Source organism: Lycium ferocissimum, chromosome 9, assembly GCF_029784015.1.
Source record: "Lycium ferocissimum isolate CSIRO_LF1 chromosome 9, AGI_CSIRO_Lferr_CH_V1, whole genome shotgun sequence".
Classification (NCBI taxonomy): domain Eukaryota; kingdom Viridiplantae; phylum Streptophyta; class Magnoliopsida; order Solanales; family Solanaceae; genus Lycium; species Lycium ferocissimum.
Genome location: NC_081350.1, coordinates 41194997 through 41211618, shown reverse-complemented (window position 1 = coordinate 41211618; position 16622 = coordinate 41194997). Strand labels below are relative to the sequence as shown.

Here is a 16622-nt window from a genome sequence, read left to right as displayed (position 1 = left end):
ATTTCAGCATTTCACACATACTACGACCTTCAAAGTTTTATTATTAGTCAATCTTGATCTCCATTGAACAAAAAGCTGAACAACAACAATAATAACATACCGAGTAAATTTCCACCGGATGTGGGGATCAGAAAGATCATGTGCATTTTACTGCCGTACCTTTTGACGGACAGGGAGGCTGGATGAAGACAAAAAGCTGAATAAGAAGCTTAAAATTTAAAAGAATTCTTGTAATCTGTGTGGGGAACATAAAATGTATAATACTACTACTTTTCTCTGTTGGTTTGATGAAATGACCTTAATACCCTCAACATTTTAGTGACATGAGAATGGTTCTGATATGAGGGAAATCTTGTAATCTTATCCTCTATAGTCCAACTTGTCACAATGCCACCCTATTAACAGAAAAAACAGAAGGGAAAAAAAGGAAGGAAAAGAAAATGGCAAGTGTGTGCCTCTCAAATCCTAAATCCTTAATTCCATCTTCTTCTTCTTCTTCTTCTTCTTCTTCATTTTCCACTTCAGTTGTTCCAAAAACAACTGTTAGAAAGCAAATAATTGTGTGCAAAGGAGAGAATAATGTACCTACTTTTAGTCCAACTATTAGCAAGAGAAGTCTCTCAATTAGTGTTGCATCAAGTTTGTTGCTTTCTTTAACTGGTAATGGATTTTTTAATGCAAATGCCGCAATTTTAGAAGCTGATGAGGATGATGAGTTGATGGAAAAAGTGAAAAGAGACAGAAAGAAAAGGATTGAAAGACAAGGCATTATTGGTTCCTCCTCTAAGGAGAAAGGTAACAAAATCATTTTCTTGTTTCTTGATAAATTTCCCTAGTGGTGAAATCAAGAAAAGAACAAATATATGTTTTGTTCTTTAGTTTTCCATTCGGTGTCCGGTAATTGCACTCGGGCCAGGAATTCCAACATTTGGGTACAGCGCTTTCTAACAAACGCAACTACATGTTCCGAGCTTGAACCGAGACCTCTGGTCAAGAATAAAAGAATATTGTTCACTCCGCCACAAAGTAATCAACTATATGTTAATGGGAGTGAAACTGGATTATGGGTTGCCTTTATTTCATCCTTGTTCTTGACTAAAATCCCATGAATTGTTATGTGATAAATCTAAGTGAAGCACCTCTTATTGTGTGGTTAAGTATTTATTTGTGGACTTGTACAATATGCCTGCAAAATACTACCTAATTTAGTGAATAAGTATTAGGTAACAAGATTCTCTAAGGTGATTCATCATCTACTATCTATATAAAAAGAAAAATTTAGATCTTATACATACAGTATGATTTTCAGGCCAAGAGGTTTGGATGAACCCTTCTGCCCCTCTATCTCCGGCCCTGGGTACTGTTATTTCCAAATTTTCACCCATTGCATTGCAGTTTGTAATATAAGAGGGTGGGCTGGTTTTGAAATGTTAATCCCATATTTGACAGTTACCTTATTAAGCTTTGTATTATAGTTGAACATTTGATTACCAAATTAAAAAGAACTATATTGTTCATTGACTTGTCTGTATTATTTTAACCATGAAGGCTTGGATGTGTAATACTAGTGTATGTGGCAAAGTAATTAGCCTATCATTCTTGTATTAGCTATTCATTTTCTTAATCCTAGTATCATGATACCAAATATGACAAACCACCCTTATCACTGGATTGGATTTAACTTATACATACCAATAGGGAATAAAAATTACACTATCACTGCAATTTCACTTCTTGTTGCAGGTTACTTGCCTTGTTTTTTAGGTTACAAATATCACTTAATATGGATTGTTACCAGAATTACCTTACAGATGACTAAACTCGTTTTATGTTAATCCATGTTTTAATTTATCTGAAAGTACTGAAATATAGCTGTTCCTAGTTATAGATTGTTTAACTTTCATTTGTTAAATACAATGGTGAAGGATACTTGCAAGATTTGGTATACAAGCTCAGCAAAGTAGGTCAAGCCATAGAGAACAATGATTTATCAGTTGCAAGTTCAGTTCTTGGCCAAAGCACTGATGCAGATTGGGTCCAGAAAGTTAATTCAGCATTCAACAAGGTTCACTTTTTTTCTTGATCTTTCCCTTTCAACCACATATTTCTTCATATTGTCTATTTTGCAAATGATGTTCTTGTGTACTGAATATTATTTTCCTCAAAATTTCACAGTTTAGTGGTAGCGATGAGGAGAAAACAGAGATCGATTCCTTCAATTCTTCGCTTTCTTCTCTAGTTTCATCAGGTAAGGTTTTTCCTTGAGACTCTAGTGATGATTATGGAGGTTTTTCCTTGAGACTCTAGTGATGATTATGGCTGCAACTTAATCTCATATTTGGCCACCTTCAATTCTCAAACTAGAATTTTTTTAAGATAAAGTAAACAAGAACTTGGGTTAGGTTTCAAGATATGCCTAAAGGTATGCCATTTGATTTAAAAAGAAACTCAACTTTCAACTATGTCACTCGGGCTCTCCAAAAATGTGCCTCACCCGTGTCAGATCCTCAAAAGATGCACTAACTTTTGGAGGATCGGATACGCACCCGTCGACATCTTTGAAGAGTTCAAATAAGATATACTTTCAAGATTCAAGATTAGGAAAGTATACAAAGTACTAAGATACAAGATAGGGAAAAAGGCACGAATATCAAATTCATTAGGTTAGATCGAGTGGTGGCCGTAAATTATTAGGTAGCGAGTCTTTACTTAACTTGGTTTGTCAAAGTAAATTAACCATTTTTTCCTGCTTGTTCTGTATTATGCAGTTACTAAAAATGACATTGAAGGATCAAAAACAGCTTTTGTGGCATCAGCCAGTGCATTTGAGAAATGGTCAACATTAACAGGGTTGATTGAAGAGCTAAAAGGGCTTTGAAGCAAAAAAAATAATTTAGCATTTCATCTTGTATTTGATACCTATTATATGAGAAGCTAGTCTATGCCCAAAAAAATTCACCATAGGCATTACTTTTATTGTTCAAGTCCCCTGAAAGTAATAATTTTTTCCTCTGTCAAATGTACCATTTGAGTTATATACGATGTATTTGAGTTCATGTTGTAGCTGAATCTCTGAGCAAAATGACTGACTTCTTTTATCAGCTTTACCTTCTTCCTTTTGTTTTTAGTGAACTTGAAACAGTTACCAATACAACAGAGGCGGAAGCCAAGATGTGAAGTTCATAGTTTCTGAACTTGCTACCAAGCACATAGCTCGTTTAAGTTACTGGATTCATAATTAAATGTTCATATATCATTTAATGAATTTTCTAATACAAATACAAGGTCTAGCTATTCGGTTCATGGGAACTCGCACCTAATATTGTAGCTCCAAGCCTGCAATGCATAATATGAATATTTTATTGCATTTCTAAGTGAGCAAACTAATCAGCCATGATATCCCCAGGGGCATATCCACGGTGGTTACGAGTTCGGGAGAACTATTAGCTTTGGCTCAACCCCTGTTTTGCTGGTGAAAAAATTACAAATAATCTATTCAGAACCTAGTGGGCAAAAGAAATTGTCATCCAAAATACAAACTAAAAATCGTAGCTCGGCCTAGGATATTTCAGCATTGCAGCATGGTAAGATTGACAATTTGCATCAAGCCAAGAACCGGAGAAAAAACGAGGGAAAAAGAAAGAAATAAGGTAACATAGGCCACAGCAGGTAGACCAGAATAGTAATCCTCAGACTAAGGAAAGAAAGCAATCATCAAACTAGTTATGGATTGAGATAATGAAAGGTAAGAACACACTAACACCTGGAGAAACTGCAGTAACTCGTATTCGCCAAACACAAAGGCTTTTTATAAGCTTACATGACAGAGTTCTAGACAAGCTCTGCAGATCTGGACAACTACACATCACCTCAGCATAACTAGTGTCTCTGCTGACGGTCTAATTCTATGACAAAAGAGTAATAATGGTACAAAGATCTCTGTAGGCGATAAATCCTACGAGAGCAAATATTTAGGACCTAAATCTATGATTTTGCATACAGAAGTTTCTCGTGAACAATCAGAGTGTACAATTAACAACAACACTACAGTCATCCAAATGAAGCAAAAAGAGCAAAAGGTTAGATTTAGAGAGCCAACTCAGCGGCTGCTCAAGGCTTGGCCTCATTAGCCTTGCTTCCGTTCTCAGTTACTTCTCCCTCCACCTTACTTATTTCAATGTTCTTCAAATTAACTTGATCTTCAGTACTCTTTGCTGCAGCACTAGTTTTCTGTTCATCTTTCTGTTCTCCTTCCCCTTGATGCTTCTTTTCCTCAGCAACGCTAGAATCTAATCTTTCAGCTTCAGTAGGTATGTTTTCTACTCCTTGAACCTGTACATCCTTTTCCTCCGCTGCTTTATCAGCAGGAGCATCTTCAACGTCGTTGGGATGTCTGACGTTATCAGCCATTTTGACATCTTTCTCAACATGAGTTTCTTCAGTAGGTATCTTTTCTACTACTTGAACCGGTACGGCCTTTTCCTCCTCGTTATTTTTAGTAGCTTCAGAACCATCAGCTGCTTTATCAGCAGGGGCCGCTTCAACATCGTTATCAGCCATTTTGACATCTTTCTCAACTTGAGCTTCTTCAGTAGGTATGTTTTCTACTTCTTGAACCTGTACATTCTTTTCCTCCTCATTATTTTTAGTTGCTTCAGGACCATCCGCTGCTTTATCAGCAGGGGCTTCCTCAACATCGTCGGGATGTCCAATGTTATCAGTCATTTTAACATCTTTCTCAATCTGAGCTTCTTCAGTAGATTTAGCTGTGTTTTCTACTTCTTGAACGTTTATGTCTATTTCCTCGTCGTTATTTTTAGTAGCTACAGGACCGTCAGCTGCTTTATCAGCAGGGGCCTTTTCAACATCGTCCGTATGTCCGACGTTATCAGCCATCTCAACATCTTTCTCAACCTGAGCTTCTTCAGAAGGAGCATCTTCTACTTTGCCATCGGCATTTTCGCTTTCATTTTTCTTCTGTACATCCTTCTCAGTAGCTTCAGCTTCCTCTTTCTTCTCCTCTTCACTCTTTCCATCTTGTTTTTGTTCGACATCCTTTTCAGCTTCCATCGCTGCAGTATCCTTCTCGTGCTTTTCAGTTTCTTCGATGTCATCATCCTTTGCTGCGTCAATTTCTTCAGTAACTTCTTTGGAATCCTTCTTTGAAGCTGAGGACTTTCGGCTTCGTTTCTTTGCAGGCTCACTTCCTGCTGGAGATTGAGTTGCCTTTACCTTTTCAGTGATTCTTGCGGATCTTCTTGGAGTTTCACCAGTTCCCCAATCAAACTCTGCTACTGGCGGACCACCAGGGTGCGACTTCAGGTACTGTTCCAACTGTTTTCTTGTGGTGATCTCCTCCCCTGTTGGTGCAGTAAATATGATTTCATTCTTCTTTGGAGTACCTCCTTTTTTAGGCAAAAACTGCAAAAGAACAGAAAGAGTCAAAAGTTTAGGAGCTGTTTGGCCATGAGAATTATTCACTTTATTTCAGGAATAATTTTTTCACTTTATTTCAAAATCAGTGTATAGTTATAAAATTTCCAAATCTAATTTGGAGTTGGATTCCAAATTTGGAAAAGTACTCCAAACCTGTTTTCCAACACCATCTTCATAAATTCCAAATGAAGTGCTCTCCTCTCCTTTGTAAAAAGTATAACCAAACACAACTCCAACTTCATAAATTCCAAACAAAGTGAAAATATTTGGAATCTATGGCCAAACGCTTACTTGAAAAGAAAAATTCTCCAATCTCTCTTTAAGTTAATTAAAATGTTCTTGGTTCGGGTGAGTGCTAAAAAGGAGAATTAACAAGTTACGGAAGTTCCGAAAGATAGGAAGCTGCTTCAGAGATGAAAAAGGAAATAAAAGGGGGCTCAAAAGAGTTGTAAGTAATCTAGGAGTCTTCGAAATACAAAACCGTCATTATATAAAGATGATGAGCAATAAAGGCTCAACTCTCCTGCTTAAGTAATATCCATGAAGATCCAAATATGTAAGCACAAAGTTTATAAGCTGCATTTCAGCAGCAATTTCAGTAGAAAATCAAAATAAGAGTTAAAGTGCTTCTTATGAGTAACAATATTTGTGACAAACCATGCATATCATTCAACACATAACAATCCTTACATTATTATTTACTGCATAGTGATCCCTACATTTTAATCCTTGCATAACTACAACTAAACGACCCCTTAGTACATTTTCTGGTTAGAGGGTTGAAAGGTATAATAAACCGAGTACTGTATGGGCGACTTGGAGCCAAAAACAAGCAATGTAAGAAAGAAAATGGAGAATGTGAGGCAGGTAAACTCTCGGAATATCTTGATTGAAGCGGCAAAAGACAAGAATATTAGGTAAAGAAAAATGACAAAATTTAGGGTCATCCTGGAAGAAGTAGAAGCAATCGAGTTCAGATTCTTTTTGGACAATAAAATGGTTTTAAATCAATCATCTGCTTCTCAATTTGAAATTAGTTGGGGTCTTGGGGTTGGCTATATGAATTTTCGACATCCATTCTGCTAGGAAAATTTAGGACTATACATATCATCCTACTGTTCTAGTTGAGTACCTATAGTTCAACCAATATCGCAGAGCTCCCTAGCAATTAGGCCTCCTTTTGAGTTGATGTAAATGTGAAAATTACTCCCTTCATCCCAATTTATGCGACACTTTTTCCTTTTTAGTCAGTCCCACAAAGAATGACATCTTTCCATATTTAGTAACAATTTAACTTCAAACTTTCCATTATACCTTTAATGAAATGATTTAAGCCACATAAATTTCTACGAATTATTTTAGACCACAACTTTCAAAAGTCTTATTTTTTCTCTTAAACTCTGTAGCCCAGTCAAACACCTTCGAGTAAATTGGGACGGAGCTTTTGGCGAGCCTTAAAACAATTCCTGTCATTCTATCCGTGCAGCTCTTCAAGCTAAAATCAGTAAGGCATCAGCCCATCATCAAAAAATTTGTACCCAATAATTTTCTACCCTTCAACCTCAAGTAGGCACTAGGCACAAAACTGAACCAATGTTGTCACAATTCCATCATTCATCACCGTATTAACAGCTCATTAATTGACGCATACAAAATATGAGACTCAAAGACTCCTCTAGTGTCCAGACGTAACTTTTGAAGTCAAAAGGAAGAAGATTGCAAAACAAATAAAATACAGAGAGATTGCACACATAGAAATGATGTCACAATTTGTCAACTGTAAAAACTTTCTAGAAATGCATAGAAAACAATTCTCACGTTATTAGGTTAGGTTTTAATGATGGCAATGAATAGGTTATGCAGCTCGACTAATCTCTATGTCTACTTTGTGACCGGAACAATGAGAAGGAGTCCTCAATGAATAATACAGCAAGGAGTCAGTCGACTAAGGACTAGAAAGGAGAAAAGCCAAAAGAAATGTGAAAAGCACAAATCAAGATTGAGAAGGAAGCATTCTAGAAGAATCAGAAAAGATGAAGAGAATGGCCCAAGGCAAGATGGATCTGAAGAAGCTTGGCTAAATACATGATTGAACAAAAGGCCCGAAACTGATTGTATGAATACAAAGCGAACAAACGAATATGTTCTGAAGCCCAAAAGAGGAATAGCTTAGAAATCAGATTCTGGAGCCCAAAAGGAAGAAATCCCAGAAATCAACAATTAAGAGAAGTCTCTATATAGAAAAGGCCGACCGACATTTAAGAGATGAACCATTAATTTAAACTCCCTTGTATTACACAAAAGAAGCTCTTATTGAAGTCAAGCAAGGAGAGGTTAGTTACTCAGGAATAATCAACAACATTCAAAGACACAACAAAGGTTCAACGGTTACAACTCAAGCTCCCTATAAATTCGAAGCAAAATCTAAAGACAAAAACAACTCTAGAAATAAACAGTTAAGAGAAGTTTCTATTTCTAAAGGTCAGCTGACAATTAAGAGACGAGGCTATTTTCACATAGCATATTTTTCTCTCAACGAAAAATCAGCAACCTTTTCTTTAATAATCCCAGATACCAAAAGAAGTAAAGAACCATAGAATGGCTGCAAGACATCTTAAAAGGCCAGATGAGCAAGAAGTCTTTAAATACTCAAATCAGTACAACCTATTCTACTCTTCCAATTTAGGGAGAAATACTTGTCAACGTGTCTCAGATCTAAAGGAACCAACGTCCAGGCGCCTATAAGCTAAATAACATGCAGATGAAATACACTTTTCACACTCATCATTTCTAATTCTTGCACCAATCAGAAGTTTTAGTTTAGCTCTTTGCTCCAATAATATCTTAAACTAGCAACAAAGTGGTTCAAAATCACAGTTTCCAATGATATGTAAGAGTAATATTTGCAACTTATTCTAAATTCCATTTTTCTGCCAATCCTATGCCCGTTTTTTCTGATCCGTCTTCCTCCCTTATAAGATGTCTTGAAAATTTGACAAAACGCACCTAACCTAATCTTACTTAGCTAAAAACATTTTATTTTATCCTTGTTTAGAGCTTCAAATGTTTTATGTCATCAAAACATGAAGCTTTTAACTATGATAAACAAAAACAATACGCAGAACCAAGTACTTCTGTGAATTACAAAGTTCAGAACAAGAAGAAATGCCTCTAACTCTAGCCTCAACTGCGTAAAACGCGCACTCATAGAAGCAGAAAAATCACAATATCAAAGAACAACCAGATACACCACCGATTGAAAATTATTGGAGCAGAAAATCAAAAAAAAAAAAAAAAAAAAAAAAAAAAAAAAGATATTCTACTAAACGCTCACAGACCCTATCTCCTAAAGTACCCTTACTCTTCAAACCAAAAAATCAACCTCAGAACCAGGAAAAACTATACAAAATTAAACAATACCAAAAAACCCCATTTTAGAAAAATAGCAAAAACAGAGCTAAGAAACAAAACTTTAATAACTAAAAGATGGAACTTTTCAAGATAACATGAGAATTAACATGGGAAAATGTAAAATCTGAGCAAAACCCTTCCTCTTAAACCTCTGCAGTACTTTCTTCGTGCTTTTTGTTCATCAATAAACCTTACCCCAAAAAAAAAAAAAAATCTATCTCTTAAACTATCCTTAATTTTTCCAAACCAAAAATTCAACATCTGAACCACATAACTACACAAAATTCAACAATACCCATAAAACGCATAAGAAAAACTGCAAGTTCCAATATTAAAAGAATCAAACTTTACATGGAATCAATAAAAACTGCAACGTTTTTAAGAAACTAGAAGCTGAGCAAAACCTAAACGACCCTTTGCTCATCAAAATCAAAAAATCAACCTGAGAACCAACAAAAATAAGCAAAATTAAACAATACCACAAAACCCATTGTACAAAAATTGCAAATACCAAAGCTAAAGAATCAAACTTTACATCAATCAATAAAAATTATAACATTTAAAAGAAATTAGTAGCTGAAGAAAACCCTACATCTACAACCCTTTAGTCATCAAAACCAAAAATTCAACATCAGAAACATAAAAATAAGCAAAAATAAACAATACCCATTGTAGAAAAATTGCAAATACCAAAACTAAAGAAACAAACTTTACATAAATCAGGCAAAAAAATGTAAATTTTCAGGAGAACTTCAAGAGCTTAACATAAGCTAATATAAATCCTGAAAAACCAAAAATTCACCAACCAGTGTAGTAAAATTGCAAATACCAAAGCTAAATAAACAAACTTTAAAAAAAAAAATTGAAAATTCTAATTCCAAAACCCATAAAAAATAAAAAATATAAAGCCTAAAGAAACAACCTATATTACAAAACCAAAAAAATTCAACATTTTTAGAAACAAAAAATAAAATGCAAATATTAAACAATACCCACAAAACCCATTGTAGCAAATTTACAAATAACAAAACTAAAGAAGCAAACTTTACATAAATCCAACAAAAAAATTGGAACTTTATTAAAACTTCAAGAACTGAACATGGGCTAATATAAGCTTAAAAACTGAGTAAAACCCTATATCATCACAACCAAAAATTCAACCTAAGAACCACAAAAATACACAAAATTAAACAACAACCACAAAACCCATAGTAGAAAATTTACAAATACCAAAGCTAAAGAAACAAAATTTACATAAATTCAGCAAAAAATTGGAACTTTAGAGAACTTCAAGAACTTAACATAAGCTAATATAAATCCTGAAAACCAAAAATTCAACAACCATTGCAAATACCAAAGCTAAAGAAACAAACTCTACTAAAAAAAAATTGGAACTTTTCAGAGAAATTCAAGAACTTAACATGAGCTAATATAACCTTAAAAACTAAGTAAAACCCTATATCACCAAAACCAAAAATTCAACCTAAGAACCACAAAATTAAACATACCCACAAAACCCATTGTAGCAAATTTACAAATACCAAAGCTAAAGCAACAAACTTCACATAAACTCAGCAAAAAATTGGAACTTTATTAGAAGTTCAAGAACTGAACATAGCTAAGCAAAACTCACCAAAACCAAAAATTAAACCTAAGAACCACAAAAATAAACAAAATTAAACAACAACCACAAAACCCATAGTAGCAAATTTACAAATAACAAAGCTAAAGAAACAAACTTTACATAAATCCAACAAAAAGTTGGAACTTTCCAAGAACTGAACATAGCTAAGCAAAACTCACCAAAACCAAAAATTAAACCTAAGAACTGAATTAAACAACAACCACAAAATGAACTAAATATATAAAGAAACTTAAAAACTTAGCTTTCCAAAAAATTCAAGAAAAAGATTATATAAGCTTAAAAACTTTTAAAAAGATGTTCCAACCATTAGGAGCTGGAAGTTCAATTGACACAATTTCATTTTTCTCCACTGAATTTGCCATTTCCCAAAAATAAAAAAAATACAAAGCAAACCAACTAAACTGTAAAATGAGTACACAATTTCTTCTCCTATAAAATTGGAACTAAAAATTCTTTAAATATATCTTTTTTCCTTTTTTATTTTGGGGTACTTTTTTTTTTTTTTTTTTTTTTTTTTTTTAACTTTACCTTTTTGGTGGAGTTTTGGATATGCAAAATCTAGTTTAAAAGTACAAACCCCTAAACTTAGCTAAGATTGTTTAATGCTTACTGTTGCTGATAGATTCAAGGGCTCTGATCACTTGTCTTTGCACCTGACGGAGACACGTGTCAATTTTGGAACTACTTACTTTTTTATCTTTTCTTCATTGTTTGGATTATGTTTGATATTTTTTATTTTATTTTTATCTTCATTTTTCTTACCCTATTTGATTATTTTCATAAGGAAAACTCAAAATATGTCATGGAACTATCTGAAATGGCTCATTTATGCTACTGTTTAATAGTTTAGCTTATTTATGCCATTGTCATTATCAAAATGACTCATTCATGTATTTTTTTATTAACGTTGGTTTTACAATTGGTGGGTCGGGTTGGATTATTTATTAATTTGAGATTTAAAATGAGCTGGTTTAATTAAACGATATGGACCTCTAATTAGAGGTCACGTGTTATATCTGGTATTGTAAAAGTAGCGTTAATAAGAAATGACATGGATGAACTATTTTGATAACGATGATGACATAAACGAGCAAACTATTGACGAATGGCAGAAATAGATTATTTTTTATATTTTGACGGCATATTTGACTCTTTTTTCCCTTTCATAGCAGTGTAAAACTAGCAGTTGATTGGTTTTATTCACCTTTTTGGTTGCGGCCTATGATGCAGCGCATAAAATGGAGAACTTTCTATTTATAAGTATCTGAATTAAGACAAAGAAACAAAAAGGAAAAGAAAGTTGTTATGTTATTACTTCTAGAAATAGAAATAAGATTTGTTAGGCATGAAGTTTAAGAAATAATTTTTTTTTAAACTTGTGGTATAAAACAAGAAGATTTTTTAAACTTGTGGTATAAAATAAGTCAATAGATATTTGTATGGTTATAAATCATTTCATTAACGGTAAAAAGGAAAATTTTAAGTTAATTTTTTTTTTACAAATAGAAATGTATCGATTTTTTTTAGTAAATTAAAAATAAAAGTGTATAACATAAATTGAGACAGAGAGAGTAATATTTTATCAACTTATATTTTTGAATTCAACGAACAAGGTTTCTCTTAGCTAGAGATGAGTACTATACAAGCTCGTAAGTAATTTACAGATACAAAATGAATTTTCTTTACGAAGCTGAGCAAATATACTAGTACAATTTTTCAAGATTTCTTGATCAATTGCAATTGAGAAATATTTGATATTTGAACACTTAATCAAGTGTGATGAAATGTGAATCTAAATTTCAATTATTTCCAACTAATAAAAATGAGTTGAATATTAAGAATAATATTTAAGGATCATGTTTCATGAAATTGTTAAGTAGGAGTTTCATAAAGGGTGTATTCCCAATATTTCATTCTATTCTCTTTTAATCTCTCCGGATTAAAAAAAGTGTTCATTTAGTCTTTTTTTTTTTTTGATCAAAAAAGCTGTTCACTTATTAAATCAAGAAAGAATTAACATTATTTTTTCAAATTTGTTCCTATTAAGTGTTATATGATCATTTATGCCTATTTAATTAGAGACAATTTAGTCAAATTACCTATTTTTATCTAGGAAATAGTATTTTATTATGGGTGTGCAAATGACTAATAGCCTGTTTGGCCAAGTTTATTTTTTCCCCAAAAGTACTTATGTTTTCAATAAGTGCTTATTTGAAAAAAAATGAGTTGTTTGGCCAAGCAAGAGAAAATAAGTGAGTTTAATTTTGAAAAAAAAAAAAAAGCACTTTTTTTAAAAAGTAATTTTGAGAAAAATACTAATAGAAACACTTTTTAAAAGCTTGGCGAAATACTAATTGCTGTTCAAAAGTGCTTTTTAAATTAATTGACCAAACACAAACTATTTTTTGCCAAAAGTGCTTGAAAAGTACTTTAAAAAAATACTTTTAAAATAAGCTAATTTTAAAAGTTTGACCAAACAGGTTATAAGTAGACTTTTTTTTTTTTTTATCCGGAGGAGTAAGAATCTCCATAATTAATTGTTCAGAACTTTCAAAATAGCTACACAGTTATTTCTATTAAAAATCACTAAAATCAACTTTTATATAAAAAGCTTGCTTAATTTTTTGCGCGGAGTGCCCTTCTTTTGGGGTGGTCTTTAAATTTTGCCCTTCATATTTGTGGTCTTTAAATTATGCCCTGCTCTTTAATTTTTTGCCCTTCGATTTTGAGCTTTCGCGCGCGGGTTCGAGTTCGACCAAACAAAAATTAAAAAAAAAATCAAGACAAGGTTTGAGTCGCGTATTTTTTTGTTAAGGAATTACAAATTTTATCCTGTGCTTGAAAAGTATAATTCCTAAAAAAATACTTTTAACTTTGGTAATTATAAAGGGTTTTCAAGTTGGTCCAAAGTCACGGTTTAAAACATCAAGTTTGTCCATCTCAATGTCGTTCAAAGCAGATGAACCTTTCTATATGAATCAATCCCACCATTTTTTTTTTTTTAATCACGGTCACAATATGTTCTACCCTTGGAGAAGACCCGGAGGAGCCGATGGTATGAAAGATTATAACATTCAACAGAGATACGGAAAGATACATGGTGACTAACCAAGCAAAGACATTGTGTTCCTCACAAAGTTATGATCAAAGTTTTCATATTTTTAATGGGCAAACTTTTATGCAAAGTTATCTTGGACAGTTATAAGTTCTAACTTAAAAATCAAAAATATGGGTAAAATCAACTACGGGGGTTCGAACTACTATATTTCAAATGGGCAAAATTTAAAGACCACCCCGAAAGTTAATGAGTAGTTTCATGGGTAGCCTATACATTGGGCCGTTAAAATGTTAAGTTGGTTGCAACGAACTTACTCTGTGATTCTAGACATTTTTTCGCACAGATTGTTCTTCAAAGGTACTGGTCTTTAATTTTTGTCCCTCAAATTTGTAGTCTTTAACTTTTGTCCTTCGGCTAATACTCCGAAGCTCTAGGTTCAAATCCCGGCTCAGTAAAAAAAAAAAAATCACAAGGCAGAGATTTGTAGCAAAATTAGGCCTATTCGGACAAAAGTTAAGCCTTAAGGCAGAGATTCGCAAAATTCCAGCTAAAAAAAAAAAAAAAAAAAAAAATTGGCCTTAAGGCAAACCTCTACCTTAAGGTATACGTTTATGCCTGAAGGCAAAACTCTGCCTTAAGGTAGATTTGCCTTATGCGGTAGAGTTTGAAACTTTGCCTGAAGGTAGAGTTTTGCCTACAAAACTCTGTCTTGCAAATCCAAACTCTACCTTGCGATTTATTTTTTTAATTTTTGACTGAGCGGGGCTTTGAACGTGGAACCAAGGAAGTTTTAGCAAAGTGCAAAAATTAAAGACTACCAATTTGATGGGTAAGAATTAAAGACCACCCCTGAATAAGGGCAGTCATGCAAATTGCGCGATTCTAGATGACAAAGCCCATAGATTTTATATCAAGAAAAGAAAGTAAATTTTACAAATAGCTATTTTTCAGTCATTGTAGTTTTTGAGACCTCACTTTATGAATTTCGCTGGGTATTTTATTGTTGTTGTTGTTGTTAGTCATTGTGGTTGAAAAATAGCCATGTACAAAATATTGATTATTTTCAAATATAGTGCCTAAAATTGGCCTGTGGGCATTATTTCTACATGAAGAACTCGTTCATTAGACGCGAAGTCGCTAATTAGAAACCTATGACAATCTACCACTGTGTAGTGTGGTGGGATATATATGGGATCTCTCAATCTTTAATCAGAAGTTTCAAGTTTGAGATTTGGGAATGAACAAGCTCATAGTAGAGAACAATTTGCAATTACTCGAGATAGCCTTTTTTTTTTTTTTTAAGCTTCTAAGGTCTATTCCCTTGTTCACGATCCCTCTTACTAACTGGAATAAAAAAATTAGTAAATTTGTTCCGCCCAAAATCTGAATGGGCTAGGGTTAATTATGAACTCATAATCCGATAATCGAGTCAATTCTATGATTATGGGTTCATTCCATACCGGCTCAGGCTAGAATAGGGTTTCATCAATGGACTCCTGACGCAGACGAAGGAGCGCGGTTCCTCTCTATCTATCTTTGAGATGTTTGATTTTTCAAATCTCCATGAACATGCAACAGACATTTGCATCAGGTATCTGAATTAGGCGTGCTAATAAATTTTAGATACCGAATGAGTGGAAATTTTTTTTATGAGAATCAACTAAGACTAAGAATAAACTAGATGTCATCGCATTAGAAGGCCTACACTAACATAGTAACATGCATGTTGGTGCCTGTAGTAGCTGAATCGTGGTTATTAGCTGACCAAAAGGGTTCAAATATATTCCCTCTATTATTCCCATTTTTTCTGGAAATTCTACCCAATCGAAGTTTTATATACGGAATAATTAATGCAAGTAAAAATCTTTATTTTGTTGTGCACTGCGAAAGTATCCTCAGTTTGCAAAAGTTTGATCATTACTGCTCAATCGCATAGCTATCGGGAGCAAAACAAAGTGGCAGATTTACGAGCTAGTGAAATTAAACAAGGAGCTAAGGAATAACTTTTTGACCTTTTGGTAGTTCATCCTGTATTTGCTAACCGCATTGTTATATTAGATATGTTATGAATTACTTTTGTTAGAACAATATCAGCTTGTAAAAGTAATGTAGGCATGACTCTGACTCGCATGATCATTTGATCCGTCGTAGCAATGGTTTTTCTTATGATGCTATTTAGCTATTAAAATGATTATCATTCATTACAAAAAAATTGATCAACTTTGAAGCTCATATTGTAATCATAAATTTGTAAAAATTTATGTTTATGATAAATGTACGGAACCTATCGAAATTTGGCTCATCAATAACGTTTTCGACGAATTATTCATCAAAAAGTAGTTATTTTCTAATATACTACACACACTATATATGTTATGTTGTTAAGCAAACAAGCTTTTGTAGACTTTCTTACCATTTGTGGATTGGTTATCTAGTCGGTCAAAGCTTAAATAATATGATCGATCTTATTATTAAGACTATCAAATATCTTCCTTAAGAGGAGAACAAAAATCATAAAAGACGAATTATGTTGGACCAAAACAGTATTATCTAAATGATAAGAAAATTAAAGGCATAATTTCTCTAATTTAATTATGCAAAATCAAGTCAATAATTGGAGGGGGTGGAGGTTGGGGGGTTTGTATACATGTGTGAAGGAAGTTATAAAGCTATACACAAGTTTGCCCAAATGGGCACATTAATGGTGAAAGAGATATAGCAAAGGGATACATGCATGAAAATGTGTGATATGTCATATGTCTATACTTGAAGGGCTATTTATTATGTTTAAGACATTGAAAACGACTCTACTCTAACAAGGTACATCCACCACATTCACAAGTTTGGCTTTTCCGACAAATATAGCTATCTTTATACATTTGGCCTCTTCTTCTATTTTTAGTTTAATTTAAGCATCAAATCTTTTTCATCCCGATTAATTCAAATTCGTATAGGGTACATGGGTCTATACTAAAAGGGTAAAACATTCTTTATCGGAATGCTTCCATTTTTAGTACTCAATTCCAAAATCTCAAATTAAGGATCAAATTTAATCTTATTGAACAAAAATGG

At 33.3% G+C, this 16622-nt stretch overlaps 2 protein-coding genes across 2 annotated transcripts; one reads left to right on the top strand and one right to left on the bottom strand.

Annotated features, from left to right (window-relative positions):
- The first annotated feature begins 381 nt into the window (after positions 1-381).
- On the top strand, positions 382-2892 carry LOC132030830 (thylakoid lumenal 16.5 kDa protein, chloroplastic). The gene is made up of 4 exons (XM_059420590.1): positions 382-795; positions 1926-2065; positions 2176-2248; positions 2769-2892. The coding sequence occupies exons 1-4, from the start codon at positions 441-443 to the stop codon at positions 2876-2878; spliced, it is 678 nt and encodes a 225-aa protein (XP_059276573.1). The 5' UTR covers positions 382-440; the 3' UTR covers positions 2879-2892.
- An 872-nt stretch (positions 2893-3764) lies between these two features.
- LOC132030829 (methyl-CpG-binding domain-containing protein 11-like) lies at positions 3765-11026 on the bottom strand. Its single transcript, XM_059420589.1, has 2 exons — positions 10777-11026; positions 3765-5421 (listed from the first exon to the last, which is right to left on the bottom strand). The coding sequence occupies exons 1-2, from the start codon at positions 10852-10854 to the stop codon at positions 4111-4113; spliced, it is 1389 nt and encodes a 462-aa protein (XP_059276572.1). The 5' UTR covers positions 10855-11026; the 3' UTR covers positions 3765-4110.
- Between the last annotated feature and the right edge of the window lie 5596 nt (positions 11027-16622).

What these genes read in the sequence shown, in the direction of transcription:
- LOC132030829 (XM_059420589.1), bottom strand. Translation starts at nt 10,854, where the DNA reads ATGGCAAATTCAGTGGAGAAAAATGAAATTGTGTCAATTGAACTTCCA. An exon ending in GTTGGAACATCTTTTTAAAA is followed by an intron (nt 5,422 to 10,776) that starts GTTTTTAAGCTT and finishes GTTCTTTTGCAG; the next exon opens with TTTTTGCCTAAAAAAGGAGG.
- LOC132030830 (XM_059420590.1), top strand. Translation starts at nt 441, where the DNA reads ATGGCAAGTGTGTGCCTCTCAAATCCTAAATCCTTAATTCCATCTTCT. An exon ending in TTAATTCAGCATTCAACAAG is followed by an intron (nt 2,066 to 2,175) that starts GTTCACTTTTTT and finishes AAAATTTCACAG; the next exon opens with TTTAGTGGTAGCGATGAGGA. An exon ending in TTCTTCTCTAGTTTCATCAG is followed by an intron (nt 2,249 to 2,768) that starts GTAAGGTTTTTC and finishes TGTATTATGCAG; the next exon opens with TTACTAAAAATGACATTGAA.